Source organism: Thermobia domestica, chromosome 4 (assembly GCF_964235325.1).
Source record: "Thermobia domestica chromosome 4, izTheDome1.hap1.1, whole genome shotgun sequence".
NCBI classification, from domain to species: Eukaryota; Metazoa; Arthropoda; class Insecta; order Zygentoma; family Lepismatidae; genus Thermobia; species Thermobia domestica.
The window spans coordinates 314084708-314101984 of NC_137457.1; the positions used below are offsets into that span (position 1 = coordinate 314084708).

The following is a 17277-nucleotide window of genomic DNA, read 5'->3' on the forward strand; positions in this document are numbered from 1 at the left end:
GTAACAAAAAGGTATGGCAAAATTTTAGGGGTGGATTCCTGATAGGTAGACAAGTAAAAAAAAAAAAAAAAAAATCATGTGACCATATGTCAGGAAATGCACCTTTACAGAGTTACGACCATTGAGCCGCCTGACGGTATGAAATAAGTCACATTCTAGACGTCTCTCAATCTGATTCAATTTACACCTGAATAGCTCAGCTTAATTAAGCTAGGTAGATAATTTTGGTATCAATGTCTTCCTAAAGGATGAAGCTTTACATTAAAAAGCATTTTCATGAGTGGACGCCGAGCCAAAATAAGTTATCAAGTGCATCTGGAATGTGGGTTTCCAGGAAGTCTCGATAGGTGTTTCCCGTCAGCCTCTGCAGGAGTATGTGTGGGCCTAGTAAACTGTCACCGACAATACTACACCACACACTGAGAACAAAAGGTTGTTGGTATTTCCTGGGACTGATCGCGTGAGGATTATCGTCCGCTCAAACATGTACATTATGCTAATTGAAGATACCTTCTCGTGTAAACTGAGCCTCATCTGTAAACACTATTGCGGATGGGAAAATGAGATTAACGGCATACTGCTGGAGGTATCACTGGCAAAACCGTACTCGTGGCAGATAGTCGGCTGACAAAGACTGCACTCGCTGCAGGTGATATCAATAAAAGATCGCTCGACGACATACACACCATATCAGTATGTGGTTTACATGTACTTCATCCTTCAGGAAGACATTGATGCCAAAATTATCTTTCTAGCTTACTTAAGAGCTGAGCTATTGAGGTTTAAATTGAGCCACATTGGGGGGGGGGGAGGGAAGGGGCTCCAGAATGTGACTATTTCACACCATCAGGTGGCTCAACAGCCGTAACTCTGTAACGATGCACTTTCCGACATATAGTCATATGAACTTTTTTACTTGTCTATCCATAAGGAATTCACCCCTGAAATATTGCAGTACCTATTTGTTACACTCTGTATAAGCATAATGCAATATGTTTGTAAAATGATTCCTTGCTTCGGAGTGTGTCCTTCTTACATTCACTCAGCGAATTACACTCACCGAAGTTCCCAGATCGAAATTACACTTGCCAACTTTTCTCGATTTCCCTTACTAAAACCAAAATGTCAACCTTTAATAGTCCAAAATCAAATTTCCAGACTGTTACTGACCAAACTCAAAACTTCCGGCCTCTCCTTAATCTAAATTGAAATTCCTATTTTTTCTAATCATAAATATATTTTCTCACTTTTATTGATTTGTGTTCTCCCTGAGGGGAACAAATGTACATTAAAATTGTACATACCAGTTCCTTTGTCTGAGATGTAAGGGTCGTCCTCTTCTTCAGATTCTTCCTTATATTTCTGCTTCCTACCTCGCCTCAATCTTCTACCTCTTGTTTCAGTATCACCTGTTTCGACTGTACTATTACCCTCCAGGTTATTTACATTGTCTGTGGTGGCTTCCGACTGCATTTCAACATTATCTGGTAAGTTATTGATTGAATTCCGGCCAGATGATACGCGTGGCTTCTTTGCAGGTTTCAGTTCACAGGCTTGAGATTTCGGTCTACCTCTCTTTCTCTTTGTAACTGGTTTTTCTGGTACTGTTATGTTTTCACTTAGTTTGCTTCCCTCCCTCAAATCAACGCTGGTATCTTTATCTACTTTAGGTTCGTAATTGCTGTCTTCTGTTCTATTTTCCGTTATATCTGTAACTTCGTTTAAAGAATCACTTTGACATTTGCTGTGAGAATTGTCAGGTTCATTTGGTATAGCCGCTTCGTTCTGCACGTCACATGTTTCTTCTATTGGTGTTACTTTTTCCGTAACAATTTCTGGTGTTTGTTTTGTTTCTTCTTCTTGTATTCCTTCCTTTATAGTACGGTTTCGTGTTCGTTTCGTTTCTTTTGTTTGTATTCCTTTCTTTATAGTACCTTTTTGTGTTTCTCCTGCTTTCATTCCTTCATTTTCAGTAGCTTTTTGTGTTTCTTCTGTTTGCAACCTTTCCTTTATAGTATTTTCTTGTGTTTGTTGTGTTTCTTCTGTTTGCAATCCTTTCTTTATAGTATTTTCTTCTGTTTGTTCTGTTACTTCTGCTTGCAATCCTTCCTTTATAATACTTTCTTGTGCTTGTTGTGTTACTTCTGTTTGCAATCCTTCCTTTATAGTATTTTCTTGCGTTTCTTCTGTTTGCAATCCTTCCTTTATAGTGCTTTCTTGTGTTTGTTTTGTTTCTTCTGTTTGCAATCCTTCCTTTATAGTGCTTTCTTGTGTTTGTTTTGTTTCTTCTGTTTGCAATCCTTCCCTTGCAGTACTTTCTTGTGTTTGTCTCGTTTCTGTTGTTGGCGTTAATTCCGTCTGAATAGAATCTGCAAGGATGCCTTCAACTGATTCATCTTTTGTCCCCATATTTCCTACCGATACAATCCTGTTTTTCTGAGACGACGACGCCTTCTTTTGGTTCAAATTTGGCACATATTTTGAGCGTCTACCAAATTTCTTTCCAGTACCTTTGTTTACTATACATTGCCCTACTACATTTTCTGTCGTCGAACGATTACAGTCAATACCATTTTTATGAGTATCAGAAGATGTATTTTTCTTATCATATATTCCTGACGAATCATCGGAGAGCATAATCCGTTTATCATTTGTCTTATTTGTGCACTCTGATTGGTTCATATTTTCCTCAATTTCAGTAACATCTTCAATGGCTTCGTTATTATCAAATCCGTAATTATCATCATCATCATCGCTAAATTGTTGACTATTTGAAATTACCTGTTCGTTTTCTGTACACGTCTTAGGTAAATGTTCTGCAGTCTTGGTAATGATTTTATCAGCGTTTTTCAGTTTAGCTAATTCTGTAGCTATTACATCTTTCTCTGGTAGAGCAGCAGCAGCAGAAACGTCAAAACTAAGTCGCCTTCTCGAATGTGATATCTTTTTCAAAGGAGTATTATGACAAGACTTGGTCCCATTAACAATTCCTGGCTTCGATTCTTTGAAAATGCTGTAGTTTTCCTGAGAACTGTTACCTTCACATCTTTCACAACAGCTGTAACATCTGCGTCGTTTACTCAGTATTATATCACTAATATATGATCTGTAGCTTCGTAATTGTTGAATTGAATCAATAAGTTGAGTGTGAACACCATCAAGGGTTATCTTTCCACTGTCGTTATCATTTTGAGCTTTTTTATTATCATTTAGCATGTCAGAACTTGCACTCATTTCAGTTGGTTTCCCGATTTTGTTATCGTGTCGTACAATTTCTTTACTTGTATCATTTGGAATGTCTACGTTGTCTTCTACCAATGCAATAACATTACTTTGTTCCAGCTCGTTCTTACTAGAACTGCTGTTTTCGATTAAACCAATTTCTTCAGAGGACTGTTTAATTATCTTTATCCCCCCCTGTGCAATTTGAATGTCTTCTACAACGCTTAATTCTTTATTTTCTTCCGAAACTTCGCGTTCAAACCCATTAACGTCTTCAGTAATTTCGACCACTACTTCTGATTCTTTATTCAAAGCAACCGAATCATTTTTATCATATTGTCTGGCTGGCACGCTTGAATTGAGTGTATCAGTTTCTTGAGTCGGCAATTCCGTAGTCTCTGCATGTATTAATTTATTTGATTCCTGTTCCTTCTTGCCTATCGAAAGCTGAGTCAACTCATCTACCGTCACAATATTGTCTCGCACATCATTTTGATCATTTGAGCTTTTAGCTGGTCGAGTTTGGGTTTCTTGAGCATCACTTTTCTCATAGTCTTGAACATTTTTAGATTGATGTTGACTATTCTGACTACTGAACGCTTGGACAGTCTTATCAATACTGTCACCAGATCTCTCTCCTTTAGATGGATCTTGCTGTTTGGGGACAGTTTCGACATCTTGACTATCTACACAAGCTTCTTTCTCCTTCGCTGATTCTGTATAGTCAACGACCATTTCTGATACAACTGAGGCTTCGCTCTCAATAATGTCACTAATGTTTACTTCACTTAGGTCTTCATCAGCACTCACTGATAGCGATTCATTAGGAAGTTTTGTGCCACAAGTATCAACATCCTTCCTGGTACTACTGGACTTTCTACACTGCTGTTGTCTTGACTTTCTCGATGAGGTTTCTGACTCATTAGCGTTCTCTTTAACAGCTGACTCACTTGTAAGTTTTCTCACTGCGGATTTCTTTGCGGGCGCGCTTACATTCAAGATCTTACCACTATCTATTCCTGCTGATTTTCTTGTGTTTGGGAACTGAACTATCCAATCATCATCCATCTGTACAGATTTTCGGCGTCTTTCCGATCTTCTTACGGAAGTGACAGACCCACTAGCTGCTGCGCTTTCGCACGACGTCTTCACGTCCTCAATAGATTCTTTGGCAATACTAGTATCTGCTGACTCGTTTATTGCATCGGTTTCAACAGTTAAATCAGAAGACTGACACTCTGATTTCGCTGATTCTCTATGTTCTTCTGGTTTCTTCAAATCATTGGGTTTTGAATAATTCTCTTCCAGTTTTACAGATCTACTTTTTCTTGACCTTTTTCCGGTAGGTGTAACGTTATTATTCTCCGTTTCACTAAAATTCGCGTCATTTACTTGAGCTTTTTCAGGTTTTCCTGACTTCTTCGACACAGTGATTTCTTTATTTCCGCCACTGGTATTCGGTTCTTGAACTGATTCATTTACTGCACTATTTTCATCTGTCTTTTCGGTTTGATCTTCCTCAATCTGTCCGGATTTCCTACGACTTCTTAATCTTCTTGCTGACGAAACTATTGTTTCGGTACTAGTTTCAATTGTTTTTTCATTATTCAATAACGTACTCTCATTACTCTGTGCAGTGATGCTATCCTCTGTTTGCACAGATGTTTTGATTCTAGTTGAACTCCTTAGCGGAGTCGACGCTATTATCATACTGTTTTTAAATGGAGTAGTTACATCTCCTAATGATTCATTTCCGACATCCAATGAAGCTGTTTCATTTGCTAAGTCACAATGATCACTCCTTTCGGAACTACCATCACTCATTTGTACATTTTTCCGTCTCCGACCCTGTCTTAGCGATGAATTATCATTTGTTTCTTCACTTGATTTCCTGTCATCAATAACCAATGTTGTGTCAGATGTTTGACTCAATTCTGAACACGAATCATTCATCTGACATGATTTCTTGCTCCGTCTCAACTTTTTACAACTACTAGCAACTTCATTTGTCACAGGTGCTTCTTGAATCGGTTCATTCTCAGCAGTGACAGTTTCGGATTCGTTCACCACGGAACTGCCATCAGGTAATTCTACATAATAATCGTCCATCAGCACTGATTTTCTACGTCTTCGGGATCTTCTCACAGGAACAGTGTCCGTAACACTAGCTGCTTCAATAGAAGTACTCTCCTCCTCTTGTGTTGATTTGTTTTTAGGTTTTGTCGCATTTTCGTCTTCTACTTGAATTGGTTTTGCACGGCGATTTGTATTGTTAACTGGCAATTCAGTTTTGCTACTACTAAGTTTAGGAGCTGTCTCTTCTGTCTGATTTTCTATTCTATTTTTGTCTTTCACTGATCTCGTGGTACGTTCACATTTTCTTGGCACACTGGTATTATCACAAATTTGATCGTCCATCTGCTCTGATCTGATTGGTTTCCCACTTTCAACTTGAATATCTTCAGCAATTTTTACAACTTGAATATCTTCAGCAATTTTTAAGTTATTTACTTCAGACGATCGACTTGTTCCGTCCTGACTTTTCCTTTCTATGGATTCATCCGTCGTTTTAAGTTCTGAGTTCTCTAACGAATGATCATCTTTATGTACTGACTTTCTACGGACTCTAGAACTCCTAACAGAAATGTCTGTTTTCGTGATACCAGACTTAACAGAATTGACATCTTCAGCTTTTTCTGCTTCTGTCTTGTTTTGTACTCTATGTTTGTCTTCCACTGATTTCCTGGGACGCCCACGCATCCTTCGTAGATTAGTATTATCAGAACCTATTTGTTCATTAGTTTTATCACCTTTATTTTCAATCTGCTCTGGATTCACTTGTTTCTCGTTTTCATTAGCGATTTCAGGTCTGACTACTTTAGACTGCGAGCTTCCCTTCCTTGTTTCGTCTTCCAACTGAGCATGTCCCTGAAGATCCTTTAATTCTTTTGAATTTTTCATTACTTTATGATCTGAATTACTTGATGAATGATCAGTCATTGGGATGGATTTTCTGTGGCGTCTTGAGGTCCTAAGTGAAGAAACAGAATCATTTGCGGATTTTGTTTCATTCTGCTCCTTATTTTTGCCTTCTATTGACTTCCCAGGGCATAAATCTTTCTTTGAAATATCGGTATTACCAGAAACATCTATTTGTGGTTTGTTTACACTACTTTCTTTCGACTGACTATCAACTGGATCTAAACTTATTATTTTATCGTTTTCTGCGTCAGTTTCCAAGCTGACAACCTCAGACGGGAAATTATTAGGTTTCGTTTCGCTCTTGTGACTAGATGACCCCTGGAGTTCATTAAATTTTAAATCTGAACTTCCTGTTGTCTTATATCCCGAATCATCTATCATGTGTGATGATTTTCTCCGGCACCTTAAGTTTCTAGCAGGAGCTTCAGTTTCGCTGCTGGAGACTTCCGAAACATCTTCATTCTGTGCTCTAATACGCTTACGTCTGGGAGCATCCATGTTATCAGAGCTTTCCGCTAGTGACTTTCTTACACTACTTTGATCCTGCTGAATACTTATCCCGTCTAAGATCTCACTTTCTATAGGACATGCTGAGATTCCTGCTGTATGCTGAGATTCTTTACCTTTTAACTCTTCTAATTTCTCCGTTGTTTCAAGTTTTGAGTCACGTACGGTATGATCAGTCGACTGTACGGATTTTTTACGCTGTCTTAAACTTCTGACCAGAGTTTCCTTTCCACTTGCAGAAGACTCAGAAGCACTTACTTCTGATTTGGCCGCTTCATCATTTTTATCCTCCGCTGATTTCCTAAGATGTCTTCTTTGTGCAAGCACACATCTCTTATCAGAAACTACTTCTTTATTTTCAGTAGCCACATCATCTGTTTGGGCTAGATGTATCAATCCCTCGCTTTGTATACGACATTCTTCTTTACTAGTTTCTGGGTCGACTACTTCAACTACAGAACTCGTTTGGTCTGCCAATTCAACTTGCCCTGTCTTCTGTACTGTTGAATTTTCTGCTGCTTTATCCTCCAAATTAGCTAAAGAATGGTCAGACGTTTGCATTGATTTCCTACGTCTTCCGGAACGTCTTACAGAAGTTTCTTCAAGTTCATTGTTAAGAACAATTTTTTCTTCAGTTCCTGTCTTGGTCCGAGCTTTAAATTCGTCACTTGGATCGAAATCCTTATTTTTACTAGCATCTATTGATTTCCTTGGGCGTCCCCGTTTTCGCGGTACTTCATCCTTGTTCGAAATCGAAATTTCTTGTTTGTTATTATCAATTCGATTATTCACTTCCTCCAAGTTTTGGTTTTCACTTTCTAACTGATTTTCTTTCATACTAGTTTCCCCAGAACAAGTAACGATTTCTGATTCTGTACTTTGTGAAGTCTTTACGTCTTTCGTGACTTCCAGCACATTTTGTTCTGGAAAAGATTGGCTAATACCTTCGCCTGTTGCATTTTTATCACATTTTGTTTCATCTAATGATTTAGTTTCCGAATTACTTACATCTAAATCCTTATTTCTGCTATCATTTATTGATTTTCTTGGGCGTCCCCGTTTCCTCCGTACTTCATCCTTATTTGAAATCATTTCTTGTTTATTTTTATCAATTTGACTATTCGCTTCCTCCAAGTTTTGTCCTTCACTTTCTATATGATTTACTTTCACATCAGTTTCTCCAGAATGACTAACAATTTCTGATTCTGTACTTTGTGAAATACTAACATCTTTCATGGTTTCCAGCACATTTTGTTTTGAGAAATCTTGGCTAATGCCTTCGTCTGATGAATTTTTACCACACTTTGCTTTATCTATTGTAATCTCCGTATTACTCAAAGAATGATCAGCCAATTGTACAGATTTTCTTCGATACCTATCTTTCTTAACTGGCATTTCCCTTGCGGCCAACTCTCCATCCTTCAGAGCTGTTTCTGCATGGCAATATTCTTTGGTCACATCACAATCATCTGTTTCACGAGATTTGGAGCGTTGTCTTCGCGACGTCTGTGCTTCAATTTGAGTTTCATTTTCAGGCAATTTTGTCTTTTGTTTTGCTGGTTCCGACTGGACATCATTCTTTATATCCGCACGGTTTCTCGACCTGCTTCGTCGTCTTGATCGCCTGTTTGGAGTTTCAGGTTCCTCATCAGTGCTCTTCATTGCTACCACGACATTTAAATCGCTCTGGTCCTTATTAGGTCTTTGTTCTGCACGAGACATTTCTTCGTGATCACTTGCGACCAATTCTCGGTCCGTCAGAGTTGTTTCTGCATCACAAACATCTGTTTCACGAGACTTTGAGCGTTCTCTTCGTGATTTCTGTGCTTCAACTGCAGACAATTGTGCCTCTTGATTTGCTGGTTTTGACTGAATATCATTCTTTATATCCCCGCGGTTTCTCGACCTGCTTCGTCGTCTTGATCGATTGATTGAAGCTTCAGGTTCTTTATCAGTGCTCTCCGTCGCTACCATGACATTTGAATCGCTCTGGTTCTTACTAGTTCTTTGTTCTGCACGAGACACTTCTTCGTGATCACTTGCGACCAATTCTCGGTCCGTGCGAGTTGTTTCTTCACGATGTTCTTTTGCAGCACAAGCATCTGTTTCACGAGATTTAGAGCGTTGTCTTCGCGACGTCTGTGCTTCATTTTCAGGCAATTTTGTCTCTTGTTTAGCAGATTCCGACTGAAAATCATTCTTTAATTCCACGCGGTTTCTCGACCTGCTTCGTCGTCTTGACCGACTATTTGGAACTTCAGTTTCTTTGCTCTCGGTTGCTACCACGACATTTGAATCGCTCTGGTCCTTACTAGTTCTTTGTTCTGCAAGAGACACTTCTTCGTGATCACTTGCGACCAACTCTCGGTCCGTCCGAGTTGTTTCTGCACAATGATGATTTTTCGCATTACAAGCATCTGTTTCACGAGACTTTGAGCGTTCTCTCCGTGATTTGTGTGTTTCAACTACAGGCAATTGTGCCTCTTCTTTTCCAAGTTTCGACTGAAAATCATTCTTTATATCCCCTCGGTTTCTCGATGTGCTTCGTCGTCTTGATCGATTGCTTGGAACTTCAGTTTCCTTATCAGTTCCGTCCACTACTAATACATTTGAATCACTCTGAACCTTACTAGTTCTTTGTTCTGTACCGGATACTATTCCTTGATCACATATTAAAATGTCATTTGCTGTGTATAGTTTGTTGGTTTCAGTTAACTGCTCGGTAATTTCGCATATATCACCTGCGCTATCCTTCGGTACGGTCTTCATATTTGCCTGATCGTCTCCTGCTTCAGCACTACTCACATTATTACTTTCATCATTATTAACGTACTGTGAATTTCTGCGTTGTCTTTTCCTTGGTATTTCTTTACTCCTTATGTCCTCAGCATCACTTGAAGCTGTAGACTGGTTCGGCACAGCACTTTTCGTACAATGTGTATCTGCATCGTTTCGGGAACTTGATTTGCTCTGTCTTCTAGCAGGAGTTTGGTCTTTTTTCTTATTGTTTTGGCATGCGTCTTTCATTTCACTAACCTCTTCTAACGGCACATTTTGCTTGTATGTATTGCGATGCTCATCGCCACTTCGATTCCCTGAACTCTCATGTCTTTGTGTTCCCACAAGAACTTCATTATTTTTACACATTTCGTTTTCTTCAATTTCTAACTGTTGGATCTCGTTTGGTTCACCTATTAGTCTATTTTGGATAGATTCCGTTGATTTCCTTGGACGGCCTCGCTTTCTTGGTGTATGACTAAGTTTGCAAGCTTCCGAATCGCTGTGCAATTCATTGGCGTGTGTTTTATTAATCTCAGTGTCTACATTCTTTGGAATTTGAATAGTTTTATCTTGTTCCAATTTCGAACTTCGGCATTTTCCTTCACTGCTCATAGAATCAATACCTGTTAATTTTTGCGCTCTACCAGAATTTTCAGGTTCTTTCACAATTTCAATAACGTATTCTGTAGTTGTAGCTGGGGAAGAAATCGATGAATCCTCTTCGACTTCTTGTATTGTTTCTTCAGAATCTCTGTTTTCAGTCACCGAGGAAGAAATTTCATTGATATCTTGGTCCTTATCATCACCATGTTTAATCACTTCGGTAACCAGTTCTGTTATTTCTGCTGCAGCGTTTTCTCTAGGTTCGTCACTGGAAATTTGACCAATACTTGAGGATTCCTCAGAAGTTTTCCTGCTGCATTCAGACTCATTACCAAGCTGTTCTGTTTCCTCGTCGCATACAGATGACTTGTATTCACTGCTAATGCGCTTCACTTGTGATGAGATTTCATGTGATCCACTCTCTTCGCTCGCACTCAAATCCAGTTGTAATGTCAATTTAAATTTGTCTTTGTTTCTTCCGAACTTTAAGCGCCAGTCTGATTCTTTTTGGTCGCCTTTACTTCTCGGTTGCGATGGCACGATATTTGATCTCCTCAATGCAGACATTATTGTTGTAGTTAGGAATTTCAAGTCATCTTCACGCCTTTTTTCATTACTTCTTGGCATAGTATCTTTCTGACTCGCAGCAGCAGTAAGATCATATTCTCTATTGTGTTGCAATTCATTTTCTTTTCTTAACAAATTGTCCAATTGCTTGTTCACGACATTAAGACAAGGAAGATCAGATCTTTGCAAGGTTGCTGGCTCTTCATCTTGACTCAATTCTGAAGTTTCCGAGTCACATACGCTTCCAAGCGTTTCAATATCTGACGCTGATATCTCTCGTAATTCTGTCGGTACTTCTAAGAGTATTACTTGTTTTTCAATCAAATTGCGAAGGGTATCTTCTTGTGATGTTAATTCATCAGCAGTAGTGTCTCTAACATCGTTCTTTTCAGTATTTACGACACCAATCTCTTCGCCCGTAATCCTATGATGAATATCGCTTTCAGAGTTCAGGTTCACATTATTTTCGCATTCTTTACCTATCGTTTCATCTTCAACTAGGACACATGTCTTACTGAAGTCTGAGGTTGTTTCCGAAACTTTATCACGAAACTTCGGTTTTTCCAAGCAAACATAATTTTGATCAGGTTTGTCATCCTCGGTAACATCACTGTCATTACCTTCAGCAGGTGAAGCACACACCAGTTCTTCTACAGCGGCTTCATTAAGATGATTATCCGTTTCCGTTGACTTGTTTAACTCACAAGTATCATATGTAACAATTTCCGTAATTTGTGCATTATGCTGAGATACAGGTTCATTTTGATTACGTATCTCTTTCACTTCGGTTAATGCATTGCATCGTACATATTCACTCTTAGAAGAACTTCCTGAAGTTCTCATCAGTTCGTCGTTCCTTGTCTGATTCAAGCGATTGGAATGCTCGACAGCATCATGATGGATTTCAGCACGAACAATTTTTTTCACAGAAGGATAATCTACTTTGTTTACGCAAATCGTCTCTACGTTACAAATATTCCTTTTGTTAACCGGGGCCGCATCACTTATTTGAGCTTCCATTGTAGTCCTATTGTCATTCTGGTCATCGTTCACATTACTATCTCCCATGTGCTGGATTGGTTCACTGCTCTGGTAGTTGCCAGATCTGTTCATGTGCAAAGGTGTTTCTACTTCTCCAGCAGTAGTCTGCAAACGAACTGAAACTTCTTTCACCGGAGGTATAACTGTAGCTTCACTTTCCGGAACTTCACTTTCAACACACTTGGCCACCGATCTATCTATTTTCGTAAGTCGTGTACTGTTTTGAATAATTGGTACATTCGCATTGACATTCTGAGCCTGAGAGGACGACATGCTATTTCCCAATTGACCTATTGAACCTGAAATACTAACAGCGTCCTTGTTCAGCTCTTGGTTAGTCCTTTCCTTAACAGATTTAACCCGGTTCATCGAAATACCAGCCTTTTCAACACTTGCACCTTCACTCACTGTTTTAGTTATTGTTAACACTGATTTTCTCTCTGCACTTTTCACTATACCTTTTCGATCCTGTGCAGTTTGAGGTAGTGTCGTTGTCTTCGAAATGTTAGAAGAACCATTAGCATCGGCGCAGCAATATGAATCCTCTAATGATCTTGTATTGTCTTTTCTATCATCATCTTCGATCCGGAAATTAATCTCTTCATTTGTAACTTTTCGCTCTATTGGTGCAGTACTAATGCCGACTTTGGTAAAATTCTCGGCTTTTGTCAACTGCTGTAGTGCTGAAATAGAACTCCCAGAGTCCGTATCCACTTTATGCATTATAGACCCCACGTATTGGCGCAATGTTTTCACTTGCTCCAGTGTACCCAAGGCATCGACTATCTGACGTTTAATATCGCTTTCCTTCTGCCGTAGTTCCACCTCGAAATCCTTGTAAATATTTAAAAGAAAAATGAATTTTAATACAATTTAAATTTCTAAGATTTAAAAACAAGGGGAAAAAAAGGAAGATTCCTTCTAAACTACAATTAATTTCTAAACACGAACATGATTTACGTAATAAAACTTACGTTCCTGAAGCATAATCACATGACTCAAAGGATACCTTCTTTCTTTATTCTGGTATAGATTCATACTTCGATTTGTTAACCTAAATTGTGTTGTGCTACAATTATTACTAAAACATTTAATTGTGAAATCCGAACAAAATTATAAGGCGTTTTCAGAAAACTTTGTAAAAAAAAAAAAAAAAAAAAAAAAAAAAAAAAAAAAAAAAGTAAACTATCCCTTGAGAATATTTTCATGACAAATGACTTACGTCATATTGTGAGGATATCAATAAAATACGAGGTGCGTTGGGAAAGTAAACTCCGACTGGTCACTGCGCGTAAAGTAATGGGAACAGCGCTACCATCTTTGCACAGGCCTGCGCGGTAATCAGTCTGCATCCAGCCGTGGTAGAGCGAAGGTTGTTTGATCACTAGTTACACTTTTGTAGCGTCTCAAAATGTGTGCTGCAATAGAAAACCCTACCAAGTAGCGAGGTGCGAGCTGTTATACGTTTTCGTATGTCAAAACTAGATTCGGCAGCAGCTATTCATAGGAAATTTTGTGTCGTGTATAGATCAAGTGTGATAAGTGAAGAAGTTGTCTGTGAATAGGTTCGTTCATTTAAAAGTGGACGAACGAACATTCATGACGAAGAGAGGAATGGCAGGCCATCACTGATGAACTCGCTCAGAAAATTAATGGAAAAAATTCGTGAAAACCGACGTTTCACAATCTCGGAGCTTTCCGATGAATCTCCACAAATTTCCTGGACTGTGTTACATAACATAGTAATGAGGAGCTGAAAGATGAGGTCACAGGCGGGAGAATTTTATGCTGCTGAAATTTCTAATCTAGTGCAGAGATATGATATGATAAGTGCTTGAATGTTTATGGAAATTATGTTGAAAAAAAGAGCAAAGTAGTAGTTTTTAGATGTATATAATAAATTATTCTTATTTACTTTGCTGTTTCTTTTTTTTAACCAATCGGAAGTTACTTTCCGAACGGCCTTCGTATTTATTTGTGAAATATGAATAAAATTGCCTGAGTCGTATTTGAAAAAAATTGTCAGAAAAAACACTTCCGTTCTGGATTTTCGACAGAGAAATTACTTTTATAAAGCAGTATAGTTATATTAATAAAATACTAAAATATTTATAGAACATAAATAAAATAATTTGAGCTGTTTTCGAGAAAACAAATACTTTCTGATTTTCACCCTTCAGCGAACTACCCTAATTTATGAGGGCAGTAAAAAAAAAATCAATAAATAAACAAATAAGCACGGAGAATTTTGTATTAAAAACATTTAGTTTAAAATTTGTTGTTAATACATTGAAAGGCATGGTCTCGTAAGTGTACATATACACTTTCACATGCCATCGCCATCGCGGATTCACATAGTCCACATTAAGAAAAAAAAAAAAAACTGCGAGGAGAAATAAAATAGAAGTCTAAGTTACAGGATGCTACACGACGGACAATGTCACTGATGCTTCTACCTTTTTTTACATTTCAAAAGTTCATTATATTTCTTTGTCTTAGACTGTTTATTTAATATTTTTTTCCACAACAACTTGTTCGCATGGGTACGTTACGATTTGTTTTAATGAGAGTGTTAGCCCCATTATACAGGGTGACCCAAAAGTAGGTATAAACCCCTGCATTGATCAAGTATAAAATTCTAGTTTATGAGTTTATTTTCTTTGGCTTCTCCGAGCTTAAGATATAAGTAAAAAAAAAAACATTAAGAACAAATTAATAAAGAAACTAAGTCTACCTGATGGATAACAATAAAAAATGATATAAAATGTAGTATGGTACTGTATACCTACTTTTGGGCCACCCTGTATGTTTATTTACTTTATTTGTTAGGGAATACCGTGGTCCTGTGGTTAGAGCGTTGGACTCATGTCCATGTGGTCCCGAGTTCGATTCCCGGCTGGTGCTTCCCAATTTTCGGTATCCGCCCAGTGTCGTGAGGTAAACTGGTGAGTCACGTGACGCCACTGTCTAGAAAACTCCTGATGATGCCTGTTAGAGACACGACGACGCAGCGCGTTGACCACGTGTTTGCCGCTAGGCTAGACGTAGTTCAGTCGGTCACTAACAGATGGCGTTGGAGCGGCTCAGGCTCACAAAGGGTTCCTACACCAAGTGGTTTGGTGGTAGTTTGGTTCTTTATCTTAGAGGTACAAATATCTTGAAAAATAGGTTTTATTTTATTTATCAGAAGGCTAAACAAAATCATTTGTTTACATTATATAACATTCTTTGTCACTTGGACTATCACTGAAGTTAACCCTTTGCCTACCAGGTGTCATTTCCCTGTGTGTGTGCTATAATATCAGGTTTGCATTTACTGTTAAAAGACCATCCAGACCGTTAAAGAGGGGATAGTTATTGTGCACACCTGAAGAGAGCACTCACATTACTGATAAAAAAAATATTTACATTGTGGAACATTTGGACTGAAAAAGGGAAAATTTGATGTTCAGAAGGGATTTTACGCTGTTTCAGGTTGGCAATACTGACAAAAGATCAATGTTTGCTTTTTCCCGATCTCGAAGATACCAATTGTTTATCGTCAAAACAAACACATGTGTGTCGTAACTGAATGCTTCTTAGGCCTGCCATCTACTGAGACAACACTTTTTTTTCTGTCAGTAAGGTACTGTCACCTAAGGAATAACAGAACTAACTCGTGCACCACATCAACTAAAAAATTTCATCATCGCCAGGATTAACACGACCCTTAATAAAGGACACCATTTCATGACATCCACATGGATATCACTGGTATTTTGCAACAGAGTATTTTTATGACACCCACATGGGTATCACTGGTATTTTGCAACAGAGTATTATATGGCATCTACATGGATATCACTGGTATTTTGCAACAGAGTATTTTTATGACACCCACATGGGTATCACTGGTATTTTGCAACAGAGTATTATATGGCATCTACATGGATATCACTGGTATTTTGCAACAGAGTATTTTTATGACACCCACATGGGTATCACTGGTATTTTGCAACAGAGTATTATATGGCATCTACATGGATATCACTGGTATTTTGCAACAGAGTATTTTTATGACACCCACATGGGTATCACTGGTATTTTGCAACAGAGTATTTTATGACATCCACATGGATATCACTGGTATTTTGCAACAGAGTATTTTATGGCATCTACATGGATATCACTGGTATTTTGCAACAGAGTATTTTTATGACACCCACATGGGTATCACTGGTATTTTGCAACAGAGTATTTTATGACACCCACATGGGTATCACTGGTATTTTGAAACAGAGTATTTTATGACATCCACATGAGGCAACAGAGTATTTTATGACATCCACATGGATATCACTGGTATTTTGCAACAGAGTATTTTATGGCATCTACATGGATATCACTGGTATTTTGCAACAGAGTATTTTTATGACACCCACATGGGTATCACTGGTATTTTGCAACAGAGTATTATATGGCATCTACATGGATATCACTGGTATTTTGCAACAGAGTATTTTTATGACACCCACATGGGTATCACTGGTATTTTGCAACAGAGTATTTTATGACATCCACATGGATATCACTGGTATTTTGCAACAGAGTATTTTATGGCATCTACATGGATATCACTGGTATTTTGCAACAGAGTATTTTTATGACACCCACATGGGTATCACTGGTATTTTGCAACAGAGTATTTTATGACATCCACATGGGTATCACTGGTATTTTGAAACAGAGTATTTTATGACATCCACATGAAGCAACAGAGTATTTTATGACATCCACATGAGGCAACAGAGTATTTTATGACATCCAAATGGATATCACTGGTATTTTGCAACAGAGTATTTTATGACATCCACATGGATATGACTGGTATTTTGCAACAGAGTATTTTATGACATCCACATGGGGCAACAGAGTATTTTATGACATCCACCTGGATGTCACTGGAACGCAATGGAAGATTTTATTTTTATTTATTTATTTGACGAGTTCACGACAGTCCTCTACCAAGAGTTTAAAATACAGTCAACACAATCCAACAGCAACATCATTTCATTATTCTTTTCTTTCCTTTTTTCTAGCTGGCTTGACATGGTCATGAAATGCAGTGTGCCTGAAGTTTACTGTACTAGAAAGTCATTGAAATAACATTACAAATAATTAAGATGTATAAAAAATGTATATGCATTGATTTTTCTTTACCCAATCTAATCTCATCGAGGTTATCTCGATATTCCAGATATTAACTTACCTTTATTGTTCTATTGCAACACGATAAATTATCCTGTCTTACTTCGTCTGCCAATCGGCCGGCTTCAGTTAAAATATTATTAAATTCGTCCAATCTACTTAAATAGTTCATCAGTCTGGCCTGTAAAAATAAATAAATAAATAAATAAACAAATAAATGAAGTTCCTGTTCGTTGATAAATGATATAACTTAAGCATGTAATACATTGTTTTAGGACCTCGATGTCTAAAGTAAACCGTTCAATTTTCTTCCTTGGTTTCTCATATTTACAAAATATTGTATATGAATAATATCCCAAGATGCACCAAGCAGGTAACAATGTATAT

The 17277-nt window shown here is 38.0% G+C and overlaps 1 protein-coding gene across 1 annotated transcript in view; it reads right to left on the reverse strand.

The window, feature by feature from the left end:
- LOC145684330 (uncharacterized) overlaps nucleotides 1-17277 on the reverse strand; it is a 134860-nt gene that overhangs the window by 61771 nt on the left and 55812 nt on the right. Inside the window, exons 11-12 of the mRNA XM_081756528.1 lie at nucleotides 16952-17071; nucleotides 1305-12537 (exon numbers count right to left, since the gene is read on the reverse strand). Of these exons, the coding sequence (XP_081612654.1) occupies nucleotides 1305-12537; nucleotides 16952-17071 (11353 nt within the window). The remainder of the gene's footprint in view (nucleotides 1-1304; nucleotides 12538-16951; nucleotides 17072-17277) is intronic.